The following is a 26,058-nucleotide window of genomic DNA, read 5'->3' on the forward strand; positions in this document are numbered from 1 at the left end:
AGAGTGAGTTAAATTAATGAAGATGGACTTGATTCTATAGTCAACAGTTCTTTGCTGACCTAGCGTGTTGGCGCCTTATCTTTTCAACTGTGAAGGTAACAGCCCGTCACTTTGCTGTCTCTACGTTTATAAAAGATTTTATGTAAAAACTATAGAATCAGTAGGTGTTTTTACTTAGAGTTTGAACTAATAAACCTTTATAAATGTGAGATTAATTTTATGTAATACTTTTTGATAGCATTAGCTTAAGGTATGTTCCTCGGGCCTTAACTACTGATGCATAAGAATATGTTATTAGGAAAAGCCTTAATTCCTTCCACAGCTGATGGTAGAACTTTTTATTTTACGTCATTCTTTCAAACACTGGATACCAAAGAGTGTTTAAAGATGGTACCCCAAACCAAAAGGTTATTACCATGAGACGAATTTGCCAAATTGTGCTGAAGTCCTTTTTAGAGTTATTTAAAATATTTGGGAATAGAATTTAGTAAGGTGAGAATCTAGCCTGCAGTTTACCAATAAACTTTATTTGTTCCTAAGAAATTATACACAGAATAAGAGAATTATGTGCCAATGCTAAACCTCTTAAACTTACTATGCTTTCAGAATTTGCCAGCATTAAAACTAAGAAAAAATTTATAGCATCATAGATACTGTGTATAAAAGTATACTTCAGTTTTTACCTGGACATAAACTTATGTCTATTATCCAAGTTAACAATCATATATTAAAGTAGAGTAGGAAAAAAGTTAGGTCTTAGGCATTTTGGTTCCAAACCCCAGCTCTTGCCACATAGTTGTATGGCTCTGGAAGGTTACTTTGAAAACTTGTTTTCCTTAGCAGTAAAGTGGGGATAATTTTACCTTTAACAAAGAGCCATCATTGAAATCAAATAAGATGATGTTTGTGAATATACCAAATACAGAGTAATTGATGAGCAAACAGAAGTTCGGGTAGGGAGGTACTTTATGCTGTGAGTAGCTTTGTCAGGAACAGTGTGAAGTGATACACTGCCATGTCTTTCACGGAGTCCGGGTGAGTAGCCAGTCTCAAATTCATTTGTATGCTTTATTTGTCTCATTAAAAACAGACAAATACACACATCATCATGCATTTTTATTTTATTTCCAAGCTTATGTTTAGTTAATTAAGTATAACATATTTATTGAAAATGCCTAAATTGTGCATATGCACTTCTATACTACTTTCAGATGTGATTAAAATTTCAGTGGAGGGTACAGATTTTGGAAGCATATTTATTTAAACAAGGTCCCTGAGAATATATTTCCTACTTTACTGTGTAAAATATGTGACTGCTTCACAGACCAATAGGTTAGGAGCTGGGGCTAGAGTATTAAAGAGCAAAAACAGAAGTCCTTTCTTCAATTATTATTAATTAGTAGACGGAAAGGAGATAGGGCCAAAGACATTTTGGTTTTGACTATCTTCCATCCAAACTCCCTTCCTGTGTTTGAGATATTTCCCATAATTTGAGTCTTACTAGAAGTCAGGACATATCTCTGTCTACAAAAGCCAAAAAAAAGAAAAAGGCCCAATACTTGCTTACTCCCCCATTACCTTCAGCAGCTAAGCCAATGAATCAGTTGCTCTTACCTGTGGCTTTGAGTCTGGACTGACTGTAGCAGACAGAGGGCTATAGCCACCACGGCATTTAGTTTTGCAAGGGCACCAGTGCTGGGCTGGGACTGTCCAGTTTGCACTTGTAATTTTTAGTCCTGTGTTAAGACAGTAAATTAATTTAATAGTGAAGTTAGTTGTCTTTTTGTTTGGTTTTTCCATTTGGGACTTCTACAGTTGGATATGTAATAAAATTGGGTAAGTCTGCCAGCATCATTGTTGGCTTGGGCTTTTCCCCCCCAAATTTTATCAGCTTATTACTAAATCTCATTTGAATATAAAATAATGCATACCCGTGGTATTTCTTTGGCCAGAGTGTGTTATTTGTGTAAAGCAATTAGATGTTAAGTGTTGAAGTAAAAGTTAATTGTTCTAAATTAACAATATAACTTTTTTAAAAGCTGTTTTTGCAGTGTCAATTTTTTTGATGTATAGTACTATCATTTATGTGCATTTATTAACATTTAAATGGACATCTTACTTTTAAACTAGAATTTTCCTATTAAAAAATATATATCCCATGTGTTTTAAGTCAAATTAAATGTGTTTGCAGCAAGAGTGCTATTAAGAGGGACATGGAATCCTTTTTGGTCATTAAAGATAAACAGCCTGTCAAGAACTTCAGCAACTAAGAAAACTTTAAATGAAACTATCGGAACTAAAGTGCTATTTTCAGCCTTTTTATTTATATTTTAAAAACAAAGAAACAATCATAGCTTTATAGCCACAGATGTTTGTTTCTAAATCGTTCTTTTAAATATGGTGAATTATTAAAATATTGTAAAATGTATTAATATATGTAACCTACATAGATTGCAGGCTTTTAAATAATAAAATCTTTAGGGTAGTAGGAAAAGTATTCTTTATTTACTTCATTTATTTATGTGTTAATGATGCCTAAGAAATTGTTTGATGGTAGGAAAAGTGAGTAAAAATCACTGTATAATTAACACCAATAAAGTAATGCTTGTTGGCTTTATTTTCAAGTGGAAAAGTGTTGTAGCCGTTAGCAGCTGCTTGGGGTAACTAGAATCCGCAAACCTGCTCCTAGTAGCCTTATGCAAGTAATTTGTTCAGTTGAAACAAACAGCTGAAAGAAAAAAGAATTTGGTGAAGGGGATTTAAATAAAGGAATAAAAGCTAATTCTGAGCTTCAACTGCAACTATTTATGTAAAGAGCAGGGGACTAGCCTTATAAATTGTATCGATGATGTAATTGAAAATGATATGTACCTTCGAAGAATGGCCAATGATGGAGAAAATATTGTCAGATATAGTTACTGTAATAAATGCACTAAATATTGGTTAAATTTATCATTGCTTTGCCAGATAGTATAAATCTAGTTTCTATGTTTTGTAACAGTAAAGAGATCAAAGGAAAAGTGTTGTTTCTGTTGTTTTTAGTGGAGTAGCATATATATATTGTTACATTTAAGTATAGGGTTCAGTAGAAGGGAAAAGATTGAAGATGCAAAAGAGGAGGTAGTTTACAAAGGTATGTAACAGATTCCGGAATGGAAGTGAAAGAATTAACCCTGGAAATAGTGACTACTTCTGGCTAGGATCCAAGAGAAGGGGGAACTATGAGTAATGACAGAAAATGTAATACAGAGGAAAAGGAAGTTAGGGCAGCTCTAATAGAATAAACTTAAATTCTTTCAGGAATAGACTTTTTTTTCCAGACATAAAACAATAAGGCAATATCCCTAAAATTACAGACTCACACTATATAGGGGAAGACAGACTCTGAAACAATCAGATTGGTGTTTAACAAAAGGTGAAAAAGTTTGGAGCAGTTTTGTGAGGAATGTTTTCAGGACCAGAAATCAATATGATAAATTGTAATGATGAGAATCACTTGATAATCGGGAGCATTAACTTGGAGGTGGACTAACTTTATGGAGCAAGGTTTGGCAAGTTTGGAATAGTTGTGGGGAAAGTCTCAGGGTAGGTGATAGTAGGATAGACAAGGTGGAAAGACGAGAGATTAGTAGTGCCGCCACTATGACAGCTGCTACTACTACTAATGATCATGGTAATAGCTCGCATTTAACTTTGGCCTAATACTTGCCAAATGGCTTTACATGTATCCTCAGATTTAAGCCTCACAACCACCCTGGGAGGTAGATTACCAGTCAGCAAAATGAGTTTCCAAAATGTTACTTGTCCAGTGCTTCCCCCTGTGGCTGTGCACATCAGGGGCCGGGGTGGGGGCGGGGGGACGTGTCAGAGATTGTATAGGTATAACGATGTTTTTCCACTAAAGTATCTTAGTGAAGGGCATTCTTCTAATGGCACCACATAGCCACGCTGTGGCAGCATTGTATCAGATTTTATGAGCAACAGTCCCAGTTTTGTGTAAGCACACACACACACACACACACACACACACACACACACGGTGTGGGGGGCAGCTTAAAGGAGATACACGAAATTATTAACAGTCTGGGCAATTAAATCACAGGGACTTTTTATTTTCGTTTAGATACTCTTGAATTTTTCTGGTGTCTTTAAATGAGCATGTTGTTTATTTTGGGTGGCAGGGGTGGGTTATTGATGGAAAGGTAGTAGTAAGGAGAATTGTTCTAGACGTAGTAGTATACAGTAGTGGCATCCCACCTTCTCTCTTCCCCTATCCCATTCCAGAAAAATCAGTAATATTCTGCAAACTCAGTATCTCTTTTGCATTGGAATTGCATTTAAGCTTTAAAAATGCAGATATTCCATTTAATGTATTTGGAAAATTTAACTCGTTTCTACCCTTATATGATCATTGCAACCAGCTCCATTCATAGTTACACTAGAGCTTGTACCGTCACCAGTCAATGAATGGTTTGTACGACTTGAGTAGTTAGATAAATAGTAAACAGACTTAGGATAGAGGGCAAAGGTAATAGATAGGAGGGAAATAATAGACTGTGCTGGGCAGGGAAAGTGATGAACACTTGAAAATTCCTGTGATCTTAAAACTACATATATACAGTTTCATATATTTAGTAATTTGATTTAAAGAAACACTAATTTTATCCCTTTTTCTTGTGACTGGTAAATTCATCAGTTTTGTGTGTTGTAAATAAACTTGATTCATTTAATGTACTGAGAAATGTTTTAGAATCAGGTATCACTTTGACTAGTGACTAGTAGTCGTACATTTGGATTTTGGGGCGTGTGTGTGTGTGCACAAACAGCTTTACCTTTTGATTAATAATTTGTAGTGTTTAGGTAAGATATTAAAAACACAATAAGAAATGCCTCATTGTGACAATTATTAGAGCTCCAGTCATATTTATTTCATATTAATGAAATAGCATTGTTTGTACTGAGAATTAAGAGATTCCAAAGCTAAAAATGTACTTAATTTTAATTACACAGTAAACTCTTCTTTTTGTTACATCCCCATGACTTATTTTATAACTAGAAGTTTGTATCTTTTGTTCTCTTTACCCATTTGTCCACCCACCATCTCCCACCTGACAACCACCAGTCAATCTTCTCTTTATGAGCTTAGTTTGGTTTTTTTTTAGATTCCATGTGTAAGTGGGATTTTATGGTATTTGTCTTTCTCTGACTTATTTCACTTGGCATAAGACCCTCTAGGTCCATCCATGATGTTGCAAATGGCAAGATTTTATTCTTTTTTATGGCTGAGTAATATTCTATTCTATATGTGTATACCACAACTTTTTTATCCATTTATCTATCAGTGGACACTGAGGTTGCTTCCATGTCTTGGCTTTTGAAAATAATGCTGCAGTTAATATAGGGATGTATATATCTTTTCTAATTAGTGTTTTCATTTTCTTCAGATAAATACCCAGAAGTAGAACTACTGGATCATCTGGTGGTTCTATTTTTAATTTCTTGAGGAACCTCCATACTGTTCTCCACAGTGGCTGTACCAGTTTGCATTCCAGCCAACAGTGCATGAACGTTCTCTTTTCTCTGCATCCTCACCAACACCTGTCAGTTTCATGTCTTTTTTTTTTTTTATACTAGCCATTCTGACCAGCGTGAGATGATATCTTATAGGTTTTGATTTGCATTTCCCTGATGATGTGTGGTGTTGAGCATCTTTTCATGTATCTGTTGGCTATTTATATGTCTTCTTTGGAAAAAAATGTCTATTCAGATTCTCTGCCATTTTTTGATTGGGTTGCTTATTTTTTGCTGAGTTGCGTGAGTTCTTCATATATTTTGGATATTAATCCCATATTAGATACGTGATTTGCAAATACTTTCTCCCACTCAATAGGTTGCCTTTTCCTTTTGTTGGTGGTTTCCTATGTTGTGCAGAAGCTTTTAGTTTGATGTCCCATTTGTTTATTTTTGCTTTTGTTCCCTTTGCTTTCAAATCAAATCCAAAAAAAATCATTGCCAAGACTGATAGCAAAGATCTTACCACCTGTGTTTTCTCCTACAAGTTTTATAGTTTCTTTAAGACCACATTCAAGTCTTTCATCCGTTTTGAGTTAATTTTTGTGGACAGCGTAAGATAGTTGTTCAGTTTCATTCTTTTGCATGTGTCTGTCTAGTTTCCTCAAAACCATTTATTGAAGGGGGCGCCTGGGTGGCACAGCGGTTAAGCGTCTGCCTTCGGCTCAGGGCATGATCCCGTCGTTATGTTATGGGATCGAGCCCCCCATCAGGCTCTTCTGCTGTGAGCCTACTTCTTCCTCTCCCATTCTCCCTGCTTGTGTTCCCTCTCTCGCTGGCTGTCTCTATCTCTGTCGAATAAATAAATAAAATCTTTAAAAAAAAAAAAAAACATTTATTGAAGAGACTGTCCTTTCTCCTTTCCCCATCATATATTCCTGGCTCCTCTGTTATAGATTAATCAATCATATACATGTGGGTTTATTTCTGGGCTCTATACTGTTCCAGTGATCTGTGTGTCTGTCTTTATGCCAACACCATACTGTTTTAATTACTACAGCTTTATAATATAATTTGAAATCAGGTAGCATGATGCCTCCAGGTTTGTTGTTCTTAAAAGTCTGGTTATTCTGAGTCTTTTGCATTTCCGTGTAAACTTTAAGATTGTTCTTTTTCTGTAAAAAATACCATTTGACTTTGGATAGGGATTGTATTGAATCTGTAGATTGCTTTGGGTAGTTTGGACATTTTAACAATATTAATTTTTCCAAGCCATGACAGCTTCACAATAAACCTTTGGTATGTATTTGTATAAGTGAATATGAACGGCATAATGATTTTTGACATTGTCTTTATAATTCAATATCCAATTATTCTTGAGTAAAATTTATTTTAAAATTTCTATCATATATACTGCACATCAACAACTGATTTAAATATAGACATACTTCTATGACATCCATAAAAAAATCAAGTCGTAAGAGAGCTCTGCCATAAACGTTAAAGATAGTGATTATGCAAATATTTGAGTTGCTAGTTAGTAATTGAAGCCTGTTGCTGTCTGGATTCCAGTATTCTCTTTCATTGCCATATATTCTAATTAATAAGGGAAAATAGCTTCTGATTTTCTTTAGGTTGTGTCCTTGGCCACATACCTATTCATGATGTGAGAGAAAAATGAGAGCTGTGGCTTCTTAAACATGGACAAACAAAATGTGAATTCAACTAAAAAGCCAGACTTAGCAAAATTTGTAGCACTTAGATTGTTGGATCTAATACGCTAGTGTTTATTATATGAAATAGGAGGTCTAGTAAATGCTTAAGCACCTTCTAAAAGTATAAGAGAATATGATATTTGTTTGTAAAATAGTTTTCTATTGTGTTTTAAAATGACATATGATTTACTTTCAAGAGATTCTTAGCTGACTTTCATTAAACGTAGGGAACTGAGAATGAAACATAATAAACTTAAAATGTTGCCCAAAGTCTTCAGATAGTTGAATGATTTGATTTAGAAATATAAACGAATTTCAAAATATTCCTTGAAATGAAATAAATGTGAGATTTGCCTACACTATTATGCTTAGTATTTCTGTGTATTGATCTGGGGCTTTTGTATTAGGAGAGCAAGTGTTCTGATTTAAAGAATATATGCAAATGCCAGAAAATTTCTACTACTTTTATTTTTTGTAGGTGGTTTCAAACACCCTCACAGGTTTTCTACCATGCAGCAACAGAACACGGAGGCAAAGATGTATATCCAGGGCAGTGTCTTTGGGAAGGTTGTGAGCCTTTTCAGCGACAGAGGTTTTCTTTTATTACCCACTTACAGGTACACTTTCTTCATACCATTTGGTCAGTAACTCACCTGGTTGCATTAAAGATCTTGATGCATATTCTTTTACTTCCTCTTTCTCAAAAAAGGATAAGCACTGTTCAAAAGATGCCCTGCTTGCAGGATTAAAACAAGATGAACCAGGACAAGCGGGAAGTCAAAAATCTTCTACCAAGTAAGGACCACGAGTTTTCTTCCCGTTGCACATACAAAAAGAAAAGTCAGGAAATTAGGCAAAACACAGTACCAGTGAAAGACAGCTTAGCATATTGGGAAGCCAGACACCTAGGTTCTAGGTGAGCTCTCCCATTAACCAGCTGTGTGACCCTGTTCAAACTGCTTAAATTCTCCAAGCATCACTTTTCATTCTGGCTAGAATGCATAGTCCTTTAGGACTTTGTAGCTGTAATGTTTTGATTCTAATTTGTAGACAAGTCATTAGAAGGAATGACAGATGATATTTGAGAAATGCTTTGTAAACTGGAAGTGTATATATGTTTCTTTGTCCTTCGAGAGAATAATTGAATATGTATTTGATAATGGCAAAGAGATTTCTTCCTACAACTACTCTTCTGAGGACAGGCCAGGGTGTCGTGTAAGGATTGTATACATATCACTTTTACTGTATGGTTGTTCATTCACCTGTAATTTCACGAGCACATACTTGAAAGGCAGGTAGTCAAGTTCTGGTTGGGTGTAGATTCCTGTAAGAGCCTTATTAGATTTACATAGTATTTATCTCCTATCCTGTTTCTAACTGAGGCTTTTAGTTGTAGAATTTGTAACGTAAATAATATCCTTAACTCTCAAAATGTGAAGGTATAGTACTTTGTCACCATTTATTGAAATATTGATGTGTACTTGGCATTGTACCAGAGATACAGAATTCTAAGAACAAGATCTAGTCTATAACTTCACGGAGCTGAAATTCTAGGAGAACTAGAAGTATGGGGACACAAGCTGCTTGCATACTTCATTCATTCCATTGCTGTTTAGTGAGCATGTACTATGTGCTAGGCACTAAAGTACGATGTGAATATGTGACCAAGGTACGTTTTGCTGTTCAGTGCCTAGAGATCAAATGACAGATATAAGTAATTCTTACTGTCTAGTGTAATCACTACTAAAATGAGGACATGCTGAAGACACTGTGAGAGCCCATGTAAACCAATTTAGGAGACCAGGGAAGGCTTTCTGATGGAAAGTGCATCCAAACTGAGACTCAAAGAATGAGGAGTAGTTAGCTGAGAGTTTCATAAGTCATAGTCATGAGTTTGGATCGTGTCCTAAAGGCAAGGGAAAGTAATTTTTCTGCCAAATATATTTTTGCATATTTTCACTGTACTTATTTGTATATATCATGTAGTGTATAAGAATATGTTGGAATATATTTGGTTTTGCTTAAATTTGGAGGAAAAGATATTTGGGATATCAGTTACACTCAGTCAAAAGTCTTTGTCACTTAAACCTAACATCCAATAACAGTTGTATCTATATATATTCTTGTCTGTAGACATATATGTAGATATCGATGTGAACTGGTTTACAATTTGAAGATGGCTTTACGTTCAGAATTAGTTTACTTATATTTAGAAGTGCCAGAAATCGCCCCACGTTGCAGACGCGAGACCTGAAGCACAGAGGGGCAAATGGAAGTTTTCAAAGTCACACAGGTAGTTAGAGTGTCAGAAATAGACTGTGTTTCCTCACATGTAACTCATTGCTCTTCCCACCATTGCATCACGAGAATGCAACAGATATTGATGCAGTTTTTCTCCTTGACCGAGGGAATCTGGCATAGTTTGAATCTTGTATATAAAATCTCTCTGTACTCCCTCCATTCTGTATCTTTCATAAAGGACAGTAGAAATATACTGAAAAGATTGATTGATATTATCAAATAATGATGAAAATAAGATGATGTAACAAAGTAATAGTTTGAAATACAGTGGTTAGCATAATTTCTTGTTATTATCATGGTAGGTTATCTTTTCCTGGATGACCTATTCCTGTATCAACACACTCTTCTGTAATACTATTTTACTTTTAGGTACTGTTTAACAAAAATAACTTGCAACTCAAGTTATAGACTATTTCTTCTTTGTTAAAATCTTCACATTACATTCAAAGATGTGAACTCCACAGTGTTGATACCATGTTGTATTGATTTTGATTGCATGTTTACCTGCACAGTAACTTTAAAGATGGACTACAGTAGAACATCTGTTGCTTGCCTTTCAATTGTTAGATTGGAAAATAAAAGACTTGAAACTTCAGCCTGATACTAAGAGCCCCTTTGGCTATGCTGACACAAAGTAAACATTAATGCTGGGTCACGGGAGCCTTTATTTATCGTGTATCCGGTTTCAAAGTAGCCACCCTAGGGGCTGGCAGCTTGGTCATCCTTGTCAGTCTGTCGGTAGCGTCATGTTAACGAGTTCTCTCTCTCTCTCCTTAATTTAGACAGCCTGCTGTAGGGGGCACAAGCTCAACTCCTAGAGCACAGAAGGCCATTGTGAATCATCCCAGTGCTGCTCTTATGGCTCTTAGGAGAGGATCAAGAAACCTTGTCTTTCGAGATTTTACAGTAAGCAAGCCTTGAAAGCCTTATCTGTAAAGGTGTCAGCATTGTATGATTTAGATCTTTATTCTTTTCTTTTCCTTTCTTTTTAAGGATGAAAAAGAGGGACCAATAACTAAACACATCCGACTAACAGCTGCCTTAATATTAAAAAATATTGGTAAATATTCAGAATGTGGTCGCAGGTGAGTAATCTGTTTTCCTAAGCCAGAGTGAACTTAGATCATTTTACTTTTACACGTAAGTTAATAAGATTAGATATCTGTGTTTTTATTCACTGTTTTTCTCATCAATTTTGTGAGTATGTCCCAAAGCTTATGGCAAAGTCAGGTCATCATGATCTCTTAAAAGCCAAAAAAGTAGAAGTTGAAACAACCAAAAGATGATCTTTTAATTTGTTTTATTAGGTTAATTTTCTTGCTGACCATAGAATTTAGAGCAAAAAGTAGATTTACTAAAGAGAAACCTTAGAAGTTTATGGGGGAGGGGAAGAGGAATGAATTGGAAAATGAATATATATCATTTGACTCGTGTGAATTAAGATGAAATTTAGTTTTGTGATTGGTGTTTTCATAAAGTCACCAAAGTCATAGATATTGCTAAGATTCATTGTAATGCTCTGAAGTTGAAAACTGACTTTCTGGGGTGCCTGGGTGGCTCAGTTAGTTAAGTGTCTGACTCTTGATTTCAGCTCAGGTCTTGATCTCAGAGTTGGGAGTTCAAGCCGCATGTTGGGCTCCAGAAAAAACAAACTTACTTTTTAAGGGACTTAAGCAAGAGAAACTCAGTATTTTACAGATCTGTAGAAAGTAGAAACAATAACTCTAATCCTTGAGAGAGCAAACATGGAAAGTTCTGTTGATGCCTTTTGGACTTTGTCTCCCTTGGAGCTTGTCTCCAATTTTCTAGTATTCCTTCTGCATTTTCAACTGACTCATCTTAGGCTCTGTGCTGAGAAGTTGTCCTTTGAGGCATCATGCCTTGTAGCTAGTGACTTTCTCTCTGAATTTCTCTCCTCAGACATGTTAGTAGTCCCATCTCTTAGACGTATCCTGCATCTACCTTATTTCTCCTCCCCCACCCCCATTGTACCTTGTCTTATTAGTTCTTTTACATTTCTTGCAGGAACCTTCCAGCTGAATTTTCCAACCATGAAAACAGTCATATACATTATAAAAGAAAAAAAATGAATTTGAGTGTATCAAACTTCTATAAAGATGAATAAACTTTAAAACTAAAGTTTAAAAAGTATTTGCAGTGCAAAAATTACTGTATTTAGTGTATCCAGTGTTCTCACAGATGAATAAGAAAAATTCTTAACATTCAAATAGAAAAACAGCAAAGTTTTTCAGAAAGAGAAATAATGAAGGTTTAGTCACCGTACGAGAACCCAGCATCTTCCTCCTTGATTCATAACATGGTTTCTTACTACCTTTCTCACTGTATTTTCCATTCCACTCTCCTTGTGCTTCATAACATTTCAGTTTCAGCCCAAACAAGCCACGTACAGATTCCTAATCGAGCTAGACTCTTTCAGGTCGCACTTTTGTACCTTTGGTTCCAATGTTCATACTCTTCTCCCTGCCTGGAATGCCTTTCTCCCTGTGGTGCTGGCCTGTTGAATATCTGGAAGCCCTTCATGATTCAGCTCAGGTAGCAGCTTTTGTGTGCAGCCTCCTGTGCTGTGTGCCCCTTCCCCATCGAGTTTGTTCTCTATTTTTGTAATCTGTCTTGTAACATTTTTTTTTTTTGGAAGTTCTCAATATTTCATTACTTTTTTAAATTAAAATTCAAGTTAGTTAACATATGGTGTAGTTTTGGTTTCAGGAGTAGAATTTAGTGATTCATCACTTACATATAACACCCAGTGCTCATCCAGCAAGTACCCTCCTTAATCTCCATCACCCATTTAGCCCATCCTCCACCTCACTTCCAGCAGTCCTCAGTTTGTTCTCTACAGTTAGGAGTCTCTTATGGTTTGCTTCTCTCTGTTTTTATCTTATTTTTCCTTCCCTTCCCCTATGTTCATCTGTTTTGTTCCTTAAATTCCACATAGGAGTGAAATCATATGGTATTTGTCTTTCTCTGGCTGACTCATTTTGCTTAGTGTGATACATTCTAGTTCGTCCATGTCATTCCAAATGGCAAGATTTCATTCTTTCATGGCTGCGTAGTATTCCATCGTATGCATATATATCACATCTTCTTTTTCCATTCATCAGCTGATGGACATTTGGGCTCTTTCCATAATTTGGTTATTGTTGATAATGCTATAAACATTGGGGTGCGTGTGCCCCTTCAAATCAGCATTTTGTATCCTTTGGATAAATACCTAATAGTGCAATTGCTGGGTTGTAAGGTAGCTCTTTTTTTAACTTTTTAAAGAAATTCCACACCGTTTTCCAGAGTGGCTACACCAGTTTGCATTCCCACCAAAAGTGCAAAAGTGTTCCCCTTTCTCCACATCCTCACCAACATCTGTTGTTTCCTGAGTTATTAATTTTAGCCATTCAGACAGGTGTGAGGTAGTGTCTCATTGGGGTTTTGATTTGTATTTCCCTGATGCTGAGTGATGTTGAGAGTCTTTTCATGTGTCTGTTAGCCATGTGTATGTCTTCTTTGGAGAAGTGTCTGTTCATGTCTTCTGCCCATTTCTTAACTGGATCATTTATTTTTTGAGGGTTGATTTTGATGTGTTCTTTATGGATTCTGGATACTAGCCCTTTATCCAGTTTGTCATTTGCAAATACCTTCCTCCATTCTGTTGGTTGCCTTTTAGTTTTGTTGATTGTTTCCTTCACTGTGCAGAAGGTTTTTTCTTGATAAAGTTCCACCAATATTTCTTTTTGCTTTTGTTTCCCTTGCCTCCAGAAACAGGTCTAGTAAGAAGTTGCCTCAGCCAAGGTCAAAGTTTGCTACCTGTTTTCTCCCATAGGATTTTAATGGTTTCCTGTCTTATATTTAGGTCTTTCATCCATTTTGAATTTATTTTTGTGTATGGTGTAAGATAGTGGTCCAGTTTCATTCTTCTTCATGTGGCTGTCCAGTTTTCCCAACACCATTTGTTGAAGAGATATAACAATCTTACTGTTTTGTAAATAGTTTAGCTGGTTTTGGTTCAGGTCATGATCTTATGAGTTGTGGGATTAAGGCCCGTGTCAGGCTCTGTGCTCAGCAGGGAGTCTGCTTGGGATTCTCTCCCTCTGCCCCTCCTCCTACTCATGTGCACACTCACTTGCTCTTTCTCAAATAAATAAATAATCTTAAAAATAGTTTTTATATGACTTTTTTCTCCTGCTGACCTATGTGTAGACTTTCTCTGAGTAATCTTTGTAGTCTGAACACCTAGCACAGTACTTAATATGTAGTAGATAATCTCTACTTTCTGTTCATCCTTAAGATTCAACTCAGGGGTTACCTCTTCCTTTCCTGACATCTTCCTTACTAGCCTGCCTCTGACCTGTGGTGCCGTAGGTCCTCCCTACCACCTCACATGTTGCATATTACCACCGTAGATGGCGAGATCTTTGAAAGCAGGGATCGATATTGGTTTTCATTTTTGTGTCCTCAGTGCCTAGCATATTGTTTGGAATGTAATAGCTGATTCAGTAAGTATTTGATTGATAGACAGGTGGAAGGAAAGAAGTCTCACAAATTCATTCTTGTCCAGAGTTCTGATCTGGAATTTGTTTAGATAATTAGAATTCTAAAAGTAATTTTATAACTTTTTCTAAGCACTTTTTCCTCACATTCGGATTGCACATTCTTAGGCTTATAGCAGAGCCACTTTGGCTAGATCTACTGTAATTATTGAGCCAGAAGTTTCCATTTTACTGTTTTTGTTTTGTTGTTGATTTTGTTACTTTATCTTTAAACCTTCGAAATATCTTCTGGCATCTTCAGTTACTATGATCTTAGAATAGCAGAATCAAAAGAATGAAAACAATCCATTAAATTCTTACCATTCATCCTTTCAGTGAAGGCTGAACTGTAGAACTTCATTCAAACATCTCCAGTGATGTGGAGTTTGCTTAGCAAGAGTACTGACAGAATCTGGCAAACGTATGTGGGAAGAAGAGAGTGTAGGAAATCAGCTGCAAAAGATAATTCCCTGTTGAGATTTCTCATCTCAACAGAGATGAGAATGGAATAAGTAACAGGGTATGATTTTTTGTAGACTAAAGCCAACTCTGTTAGCAATAAGAAAATTGCAGATTGATAGAAAGATGCATGGAAATTTAACTTCATTCTTGTAGTACAGTATACTGAACAATATGAAATGTCAGCATTTTTAAAATTTGAAATTCAGAATCTGATTGTTTGAATAATGTAAAATGTTTAAATCCAGTTTATCTCCATTCTGATGAAGTTTGAGCTCTGGAGAATTGCAATATATTTCTCCTCCTTTTGATTTATATACCTTTTATCAATATAATATATGGGTCTTATTTAAAAATCAAGTGGTACTTTTCTATACACTGATAATGAACAGTCTGAAAAATAAGAAAATAGTTCCATTTACAGTATATCAATCTTGAGAATTCCTTCAATATTGAATCCCTTTTTCTAGAATCTGAATTATTTCCTTTTCTTGATTTACTCCCTCATAATAATGCATATCCTCCAATAATTTTAAAACCTCACATATCTGAAAATGTCTTTGTTTTTATTCATGATAGTTTGGCTAGACATAGAATTCCAGACTGAAAAGGTTTGTTTTGTTTTGTTTTGTTTTAAGTCTGTGAGGGCATTGCTCTCATGTCTTCCAGCATGCAGCTTTGCTCTTGAGACTCGTCTGTAACATCCTGGTTCCCTTTCCTATGTTTGTGATCTATTTTCTTCCCTAGAAGCATTTAGGATCTTTTTTTTTAATCTTACTTTCTCATATCCCGAAGTTTTATGACGTTGTGTCTTGGTGTAGGTATTTTGTTGCAATCAGTCAAGTGGGTGTTTCATTTCAATGGATCCTTGAATCAGGAGATTCAAGTCCTTCCATAACGGGAATTTTTCTTATATGCTTGTTTTTATAATTCTCTGCCAACCATTGTCTCTATTCCCCGTTTCTTGAACTTCTGTTTTTTGGATGCTAGACCCTCACGGATTGATCCTCTAATTTCTTTTCTCTCTTAGTTTTCATTTTCGTCTGTTTAATTTAATTCCTGGAAATTTCCTTGACTTTATCATCAAGTCTGTTGAATTTTTACTTAGGCTATCCTGCTTTCATTTCTAAGAGATCTTTAGGAGTAGCGCCAGTGGTTGCTATTTTATTGCACCCTACTCTCCCCTATAAGTATAGTTGCTGTTTCCCCTAAATTCCTCAAAAGCATTTGGGCTTCATCTGTATTGAGAAAAAAATACCAGCAAGCCAGTTAGAAGCTTTGAGTGCATGATCTCCACATGTCACTGGGGATTGCCATTTTGGGTGACCCCTCATGAACCAATTTATTTATTAGAAGTCCTTCAAATGTCAGTCTCTAGGGAGAGATTGTTTCTCCAGGGGAAAATCTCTAATTTTCTTGCCTTTGGAGGTGGGCAGTTTGGAGGAGGGTCAGTGTAAAAATCCCATGTTTTGGAAACAAATGGGAGAGGGAGACCAGGAGGACTTCACTGTGGTTGAGTATTTTACTTTCACCTAATCCTGTTTTTTGTCTGTTTGATCCCTCGCCCCCAATCCTTCACTGTGTCTGTGTTTCTGTAAGTCCTATGCCTTGCCTTTCTGGTTTAGTTTTTTCAGAGAATTTTCTTTAACTCATTTTGTACAATTTTGGAAGGGAAAGGAGAAAAACCTGCATTCAAACTGCTAATTTGTATCTTAAATTGTTTTCACTAATGCTTACAGGTTATTTTTCATTATTAAGTATATTAAAGTAATACAATGTTTATCCTTTTCTAAACATATCAAAAAACATCTTGAAATTTGAAATTGAATACCATTTTTTTTTTTTTATAAAGATTTTATTTATTTGACAGAGATAGAGACAGCCAGCGAGAGAGGGAACACAAGCAGGGGGAGTGGGAGAGGAAGAGGCAGGCTCATAGCGGAGGAGCCTGATGTGGGGCTCGATCCCACAACACCGGGATCACGCCCTGAGCCGAAGGCAGACGCTTAACCGCTGTGCCACCCAGGCGCCCCTGAAATTGAATACCATTTTATACAACAAAACAGACATACTTTGTTTATCTAGTGTTTATTTTTTAAAACCCCCAAAAGTAAAAGATAATAATTTATTACAAAAATGGAATTGTTATGGAATGCCTGGATGGCCCAGTTGGTGGAGTGTGCAACTCTTGAGGGTTGTGGGTTTGAGCCCCATGTTGGGCGTAGAGATTACTAAAAAAAAGTCTTAAAAAAAAAAAATTGTTGCTTTAAAATCATCCGGGTGATTTAAACTTAGTCTTTTAGTTTTATCCACGTGACATAAAAATAAAAGAATTCTTTTTAACATGTGGGAAAATTATTCTAATTTGTGAAATTTTTCAAACTGAAAGATTTTTTTCAAAATGTTCATTAATTATAGAGGGAAAATAATTTGATTCTCACTTTGTAATTTTTTTATTATTGAAGTATAATTCACATTCAGTGTTAGTTTCAGGTATACAATATAATAATCGAACAATTCTATGCATTACTCAGTGCTCATCAATATAAGTGTACTTTTAATCCCTTTAACTATTTTACCCATCCCCTCACCCACATCCCTGTTGGCAACCACCAGTTTGTTCTCTGTATTGAGGAGTCTTTTTTTGTCTCTTTTTTTGTTTGTTCATTTGTTTTGTTTCTTAAATTCTACATGAGTGAAATCATATGGTATTTGTCTTTCTCTGACTAATTTTAGTTAGCTTTATATCCTCTGGGTCCATCCATATTCTTGAAGATGGCAAGATTTCATTCTTTTTGATGGCTGAGTAATATTCCTGTGTGTGTGCGTGTGTGTGTGCGCGCGCACATAGGCTCACACTACATCTTTGTAACCCATTCATCTGTGGATGGACAGTGGAGTTGCTTCTGTATCTTGGCTATTGGAAATAAAGCTGCAATAAACATAGGGGTGCATATATCTTTTCAAATTATGTAAGTTATTTTTAAATCAAGTTTTATAGGACTGTTTTTTCTTTTCCAGAAAAAAATTGTAGAAATTTCTAGTTCATTGAAAAATTTGTTTAATAAATTTTTGAAGTAAATCATACCTAAAGTATTAAAAAACAGAATAATAAAGCTCAATGAATTATCACAGATGAACCACCCACAGAACCAGCCATCCAAGTTCAGAAATAGAGGAACACCAGTACCACAGGGCCCCTTTGATTCCCCACCTCTCTTTATCTCATTTTTCTCAGTGGAACCACACTCCTGATGATACACCATAGAATTTTGCCTGATTTTGCACTTTATAGAAGTGGAATCATATGGTGTACCTTTTTTTGTACTAGCTCCTTTATTCAGCTTTGTTTGTGAGATTCGTTCATGTTACATGTGGCAGGACATTGTTCATATTCTTGCAGTATAGAATTCTGTTCTGAGAATATACTCAAATTTGTTTTTTCCATTCTACTTTTGGTAGGCATATTGGTGGTTTTCAGTTTGGAGCTATTAAAAATAGTGGTGCTATGAACATTCTATACATGTTATATTTGGCCATTTATGTATATATTTCTATTGAGCTTTTAAGAAGGATTGGTGATTCATAGGATATTATAACTTGAGTACATAGTGCCAAACAATGCCAAAGAGATTTTATCAATTTATACTCCCTCCAGCTATGTATGAGAATCACAGTTGCTCCACATACTTGCCAACATTTGGTATTGTAATTTTAATTTTTAGTTTTAGCCATTTTGGGGGTGGTATATGTACAGTATGGAAACTACATAAAAGCAAATAGCCAAATGGCCAAAAAACATGAAAGATGCTCAACTCCTTAATCTCCTTTTTTTTTTTTTTTTTTTTTAAGATTTAGTTATTGTTTGAGAGAGAGAGAGAGAGAGCATGAGCAGGAGGGGGAGAGGGAGGAGGATAGAGCCTCTGAAGCCGACTCCACACTGAGCGTGGGGCTGGACGTGGGGTTCGATCTCACGACCCTGAGATCACAACCTGAGCTGAAACCAAGAGTTGGATGCTTAACCGACTACACCACCCAGGGGCCCCAATTTCCTTTTTTTTTTTTTTTTAAACAGTTGTTTTTTACTTCTTCCTTTGCTTTTGAGTGGCAGAAATGATACAATCCCCGTGTGTTCAATTTTGGCTTTAAATTTCTGTGCTTTTTCCCATAAATTTTTTTCCCTACAATGTTCATTCAAAATTTGGAAGTCTAGTTCCTTCCTCTTCTTTAGTTCCTTTTACCCAGGGTTATTTTAATGAAGGCACTGCAGTTCTTGGGTAATCTCATGCTGGTTGATTTTTTTTTTCCTGACATTTTTCTGACATTTAATGTAGAAGTTTTCGCACAGAAGGTAAACTTGACGTAATTTTGCAGTGAACATCTCTATATACCAATCACCTAGCTTTTACCATTAATTGACATTTTACTGTACTTTTCTTATCACAGAACTATTTCATCCTTCCATTTGGGGCTGATTTTTACCACTTTTCTCCTCACCCCTCAGCATCACTGTTTTTTTTGGACAGTGCTCACTTTAATAATTTTTCTTCTTTATATACATAGCCACATCAATATTGTAATTTTGGGGGTAGAAAATTTTTAAGTTTACAAATTAAAAAGAAATAGCTGCTTTTATGGAGTAATGTCTCATTCAGGTGTTAAGCCTCCCATTATTAATGAAGGGAAAAAAACTTGAATCATCTGTAGAATATAATTTTTATTTTCATAAAAAAATTTCTTGAAAGCAGCCATCTTAGGGGCACCTGGGTGGCTCAGTCGGTTAAACAGCTGACTCTTGATTTTGGTTCAGGTCATGATCTCATGGGCTGTGGATTGAGGCCTGCATCGGGCTCCACACTCAGCAGGGAGTCTGCTTGAAGATTCTCTCCCTCTGCTCTCCCCCCCAACACACATGTGCTCACAGTCTCTCTCTGTCTCCCTCTAAAATAAACCTTAAAAAAAAAAAAAAGGCGACCATCTTATTTCTCTCCAGCTGTTTTCTGACATCATCTGAATTTTTATTTAATTTTGCCTTATTGTGGCAAGGACACTTAACATGAGATCTACCCTCGTATCAAGTCACTAAGTGTATAATATGGTTGGCTGTAGCTACAGTGTTGTTTAGCGCATCTCTCAAGCTTATTCATCTTGCTTAACTGAAGCTCTATGACCATTGATCCTCATTTCCTTCTCCCCCCAGCCCCTGGTAAATACCATTTCACTCTTTGATTCTATGAATTTGACTACTCTAGAAACATGATCTGAATTTTCTAGAAGTATGAATGAAGCCTGTTACAGAATTATGCCTGGCAGTCCTCCCATATTTAGAAATGTACCACAGAGAAAGGCCAAATAGTCAGATGATCTTCCCTAATTCTGCTACTACTGTTTAGCTAGAAAGTCATTTCAGTTTAGGGTGCCTCAAGATGGCCTCAAATTACTCATCTGTAAATTGAACAGGTTAAACTAGTTGTTTCCCAGATTCCTCCTCTTCCTGCAATACTATATTAACGTTACTGTGTGTAGAACTGTGCATTGTTTCTTTAAAAACTTCAGAGTTTTGTTTTTTCTGTTTTTTAGATTCCATGTATTAGTGAAATCGTATATTTGTCTTTTTCTGACACTTTGCAGTTAGCATAATACCCTCTAGGTCCCTCCGTGTTGTTGCAAACGGCAAGATCTCATTCTTTTGTTTCATGGTTGAATGATGATACTCTGTTGTGTTGATATACCGCATCTCTGCCCGTTCATCTGTGGTTGGACACTGGGTTGCTCCCATACCTTGGGTGTTGTAGATAATGTTTCAGGAAACGTGGAAGCGCACATACCTTTTCAAATTAGGTTTTTTGTTTCCTTTGGGTAAATACTCAGTAGTGGGATTACTGGATCATATGGTATTTCTGTTTTTTTAATTTTTTTGAAGAACCTTGAATTTTTGGTAGAATTCACTAGAGAACCCCTGAACCTGGTGCTTTCTGTTTTGGGAGGTTTTCGGTTTTTTGGTTTTTTTGTTTTTTCAATTTCTTCAATAGATACAGGCCTTTTCAGATTTTCTGTTTCACTTTGTGTAACTTTTGGAAGTCTGTTTCTTTCAAGGAAGTGGTATGTTTCATCTAGAGTTTCAGATTTGTGGGCATAGTGTTATTCATACTAATTTTTTATTGCCTTTGATGCCCATGGGATCTGTAGGGATCTTTGGTACCTTTCCCGCTTTCATTTCCAATATTAGTAATTTAGGTACGCACTGTTTTTTCTTAGATGGCATGTCTTAGAGAGTTCTTGATTTTGATGTTTTCAAAGAATCAACTTTTGGTTTCATTGATTTTCTCTTTTCAGTTTCATTCATTTTGGCTTGAATTACTTCTTCTACTTGCTTTGAATTTAATTTGCTCTTCTGTTGATAGTTTCCTAACGTCGAAATTTTGATTATTGATTTTAGATCTTCTTTTCTAATAATATGCATTCAATCAATGCTATAGATTTCCCTCAAAGCACTGCTTTCATGGCATCCCACAGATTTTAATAAGCTGTATTTCTATTTTAATTTAATCCAAAGTATTTTTAAAGTTAAGATTTCTTCTTGACCCATGTATAACTTCATGTTACCCATCTGTTGTTTACATCATAGACTTAGGGATTTTCCAATCAATTTTCTGTTATTAATTCCTGGTTTAATTCCATCTTGGTCTGAAAACTGACCACATTGCTACTAGCATTCTTTGAACCATCTTTTTATACAGGTGGCTTCTTTAAGTGTATTAAAAGCAGCAGTATGTGGTATATGGTAAAAACATTTGTTCACTGAAAAATTGCTACATGGATACAAGGAAATTCTGTCATGCCTGGAAACATTTTTTACCCATGTAAGCTTATAGTGTATTCCATTCACCAAAGTGTGCTGAATACATGAAGTAAAAAATGTTTAGTTTTTAAACGTGCAGAATCCATAAGAGTCATCACTGACCTCAGAACCTCTCTTTGGTTTTTTTTCCAGATTGTTAAAGAGACATGAAAACAACTTATCAGTGCTAGCCATTAGTAACATGGAAGCTTCCTCCACCCTTGCCAAATGCCTTTATGAACTTAATTTTACAGTTCAGAGTAAAGAACAAGAAAAAGACTCAGAAATGCTGCAGTGAAAAATAATTCCACTTCTATAGTGGGGACTCAAAGTCACATACATTTCACATACTGTTACTGAAGAAAGCACCAAGTCTTAATGGAACAGAGACCATAGAATGAATTATTTTATCTCCTCCCATGATGCTGAGAGGAAGCTTCGTATTCTGATCTCTGAGCGAATCCCTTTGTTCTCTGTTTAAAAAAATCTAAAAAGAAAAAAAAAAAAAACTGCTGTGGGATTGTCAACCAGCTTATCTGCAGGATGTCTCTCAGATCTGATAAATCCTGATGGAAACTGGTATGATCAGAATTCAGTACCATCCACATTGGAATATACATGGAATATTGTAAAACCTACATGAGCAGATGAAATAGAAGCATTAAATATTTTTATCTATATCCAAAAAGGAGCACATTTTTATATTTACAAAACCGTTTAAGCTGGTTTGAATAATTAAAAAAAAAAAATTTCAGCACACCTATACCCCCGATCTCAGAGGGGGCCACCAATATCTAGCTATGGATTGTGTGTTTTGTTTAGAAATCAGTAGCTTGGTTTTCTTACTTGAGCCAATATATTTTCACTTATTTATTATCATAAAAATTTACCAGTCTGAATAGATCTTGTAAATATTTGTGAATAGAACGAACACCTTTCATGCCACTGCAGCCACTGGAAATACATTCTGTGGTGTCCTAGAAGCATTATTGGTAGGTTCTAAAGTTTTCTAGACTTTCCTGTCAATTGTAAGTAATTGTGATATATTCTACGCAGTGGATGAATGTTCTTTAAATTTGTGTAAATACTTCTGCAAAGGTACTGATGCTGTAAAGTCAAAACAGTTTTGTGGAACTGTGATTTTTTTTTCTTTTTTTTTTCTTTTTTCTTTTTTTTCTTTTGTTTTGTTTTGTTTTGTATTATACACCTTGTAGAACTCATTTTGCTGGCTGAAAGAGTATGGAATAATATATCTCATGTCATTTTTGTAGAAGAAAAACTATTTGAAGGTATTTTTTGGTTTTCCCTAACATGTATCCACTGTAAACGTTTGTCACGTGCAAGCTCAGAGCTTGGACAGAATTTTTTGTATTTGTAAATTGGTTTAAATACATGGAATTTTATACAGGTTTTCTCCTGTGTTATATATGCATTATGTGCAGGTATGATATTTTCTTCACTACTTTTTCTATCTTAATATAGTGTGGAATTTTATTGTATTATTCTTCCATTCTTAATACTGTACCACATTCCTGCTCAGAAACTGCTCACTTCCTTAAATTGTCTTCTTCCCCCCAGCGTGAAATGTATCCATTTATAACTGCCTATTGCCTGTTCTATTAGCATCCAAAAATGTGGAAGGCCTCCCAACCACCATTTCTGCTGTGTCCTTAGGATGTGCAGTAAAAAATATAGACCTAACAGTTTATGTTATAGAATGGCTTTATTTACTTTGGTGACTGTTTATAGTTTTTAAATAAAAGACTGAACATTTTCTTGAGTCCTTCATTTCTGAGTATGCTTAAGACATTCTTTAAAAATATAGAGAGAATCCCAAATTTAGCTGAAGACAAGGTCCAGTCACCTATTTAATTATATGTCCATTTATAATACATTAAATAGAGAACAGATTAAAAGAGGTCCTTTACATGACAAATTCGCCTGAGATAGCAGGAGATGGAGAGTATTTTCTATTTGTCATGATGTAAAGCAAAACCAGATTACTGTTTGATACTGTGTTTTTTGATTGTTCATTCAGAACCACGATGCACCCAAATCTTCAACTTGAATTTAGGGGCAGATTCTTAGAGTAAAAGGATCTCAGTTCGGATATAAAAAAAATTTTTTAATAGTTGGAATCAACTGGTATTGAAGGAAAATCTAATTTCTCCCTGCAGCGGGGTCCCCGGCGCTGCACTCTGCCGTGTAGTCATGAACGCTAAAGACTTGTCAGCCGACATTAGCCACCATCATTTCCGAGGGTCGTGGGGTTTATTCTTGGCCCACCTCCCAAGACTGGGGCTACCCACTTGATGCCACAGAGATCATGTGGATAACACTAAAATGTCCTCAACTCCCCCAAACTTATAAGGCTCCCAGTTGTTGATACCAGTTGGAGAGTATTCATTGTACTTCTCTAAAAAAATCTCAAATTTTTCTAAAATAATTTTGTGTAACATCAATGTATGTTTTAAAGGGACATGTTTCTTTGCAAAATAAGAAACTGCAGGGTAATTAGATAGAAAAGAGAAGAAACTCCAGGCTCAGAAAAACGGATTTCGCACTCACGTTCTTCCACCTCATTGGGATTGCACGCTGTAGTTCTGGCTTCTGTGCTGTGCTATGTGAATATGTCTGTAGGCCCTTCGATCATTGGTCTCAGCAGAGAATTTTCTAAATGTATTTGACCTAATGAAACCAAGTATGGCTTCCCACTTAGGTTTTTCTCGTATAGCTTTATAGAATTATTATATAATGAAATAACACGGACTTTCTGGGTAATGGAATCGAAGTGCTCTTGCACAGTAAGTTCTGCATAACCCTCTCATTCATGAAAAGGTGCTCCTTGCTAGACAGAAACTTGCTGATTTCCAGTATTGTTGTTTTGTCTAAAGTTCTGTAAATACATGCTTTAATGTTATCTTTGAGAAATCTATGTAAATAATATAGTCTACAACATAGAGACTGTACAATTCTGTGTTATATATGTGCCTAGTGCTCTGTTGGCACTCAATAAATTTTAAGTAACAAAATTGATAATCATATAGCCAAGGCATATTTTTCTTCCAAGCTCTAGACAGGATGTGACTATATACTAATGAGACTCCATAGTGCAAGCCACACATGAAAACTCGTCTCATTACTTTATAGTCATGCCATGTATGTTTTTTTTTAACCATAAAATGACAATAAAAATGATTTTTAAAATGAGAATGTTTCGGATAAGTGACTTCTGTCCTGCTCTTAATCACTGTGATTAAAATATTATACACCAAAGAAAGAAAACACGATGTTCTTCATCTCTGAAACAGAAGCCGCGAAGAAGCAAGGAGCACGGCTACGGGATTAACCGCGTGGGGCACCTGGCGCTTGACTGTTGGATCTTGACCAAATCATAATAAGGTGAAAGAGAAAAAAAAATTCAGTATCTATCCCAGGGAAATTTGGGCTTATCGTGCTCGTATTACCTTAAGCTGTCTCCAGAGTTCATAAACAGTCACTGAAATACTCAAAATTTTAACTACCTTTTGTGAGGCAAATGAAGACAGTGTTATTTCTAGTTATAGTACAGCCAATGTTCACTTTCTCCACTCCCATATTTGTGAATCTTTAGTTGGATTCCTGGATTCTCCTTTCATGAAAGAAAGGAACAGATGTTTCTTGGTAAAAAATTAAGTCCAGGATTGCGTTGTGTGTAAGTTAAGAAAGGCGAAGGCACATTGTCACATTCCTAGGTAAGCAGTTCCATTTCTTCTGATAATGAGTACACTTGAATATTAAGAGAAAAAGCTATCATGATAAGTCAAGTCCTGGTCCTTGTGGATTTCAGTCTGAGACACAATCCACACTGGATACATATATTCAAAAGATAAACTGCTTTTAAAAAGTAACTTTTGTGAGTAGGTAATACAACCAGGCGATTCGAGAATCAAACAGTTGTTAAAAAAGATATTCACTGAAAAGTTGCCCACATCTTTCCCATCCCCTGGCTTCCACCCCCACTGCCAGATAACCGCTGGTCATGTTTCTTAAGTACACCCCTGGTATTGATTACAAAAGAGCAAATATGAGTGGGTTATTTTTATGCAAAATATTTTATACCATAAACACTGCTGCACTTCAAAAAATGTTTAGTATTTTAAGACCTTTCCATATTGGTTCGTAAAGAGCTTTCACTTCATTTTTTACAGCTATGTGGTACTCCATTTTATGGGTACAATATGATTTATTATTTGGACCCCTTATTGACAGATATTTAAATTGTTTCCAAACTTTAATTATGCTGGTCACTAACATTTGCTTGCCACAGTCCCTGTCATTCACCATGCTAAGCATTTTACATGTATCGTCTCAGTCTTTATAAAAACCCAGTGAAATAGCTAATGTTACAGGTGAGTATAGAGGGTTGGGATGACTGACTACCTTGACCAAAGTCACGTGGCAAGTAAGTGGAGCCATGTAATCACACATGAAGCTAATTGTAAAGAGTAATTAGATTCTTCCCAGGAAGAGTCCGACATAAGACACTTGTTTTTGGTGCAAATATTTTTTCTATTTGCTGCATTGTTTCTATTAAGTATTTTCTTCCTATGCATTATGTTGACTTTTTAAGATTTTCTATAATACCTCAGATTTTTCCCCCAAGTATTTCATTTATTAATTTGGCATCACTTAACTTCTTAGAGCCAGA

The 26,058-nt window shown here is 35.7% G+C and overlaps 1 protein-coding gene across 1 annotated transcript in view; it reads left to right on the forward strand.

The window, feature by feature from the left end:
* The window catches only part of ARID2 (AT-rich interaction domain 2), a 155,907-nt gene extending 132,764 nt beyond the window's left edge, over positions 1-23,143 (forward strand). Inside the window, exons 17-21 of the mRNA XM_002927168.4 lie at positions 7,705-7,843; positions 7,936-8,021; positions 10,310-10,433; positions 10,521-10,612; positions 21,522-23,143. Of these exons, the coding sequence (XP_002927214.1) occupies positions 7,705-7,843; positions 7,936-8,021; positions 10,310-10,433; positions 10,521-10,612; positions 21,522-21,666 (586 nt within the window). The 3' untranslated portion in view covers positions 21,667-23,143. The remainder of the gene's footprint in view (positions 1-7,704; positions 7,844-7,935; positions 8,022-10,309; positions 10,434-10,520; positions 10,613-21,521) is intronic.
* The last annotated feature ends 2,915 nt before the right edge of the window (positions 23,144-26,058 follow it).

This window comes from Ailuropoda melanoleuca, chromosome 16 (assembly GCF_002007445.2).
Source record: "Ailuropoda melanoleuca isolate Jingjing chromosome 16, ASM200744v2, whole genome shotgun sequence".
In the NCBI taxonomy this organism is placed as follows: Eukaryota; Metazoa; Chordata; class Mammalia; order Carnivora; family Ursidae; genus Ailuropoda; species Ailuropoda melanoleuca.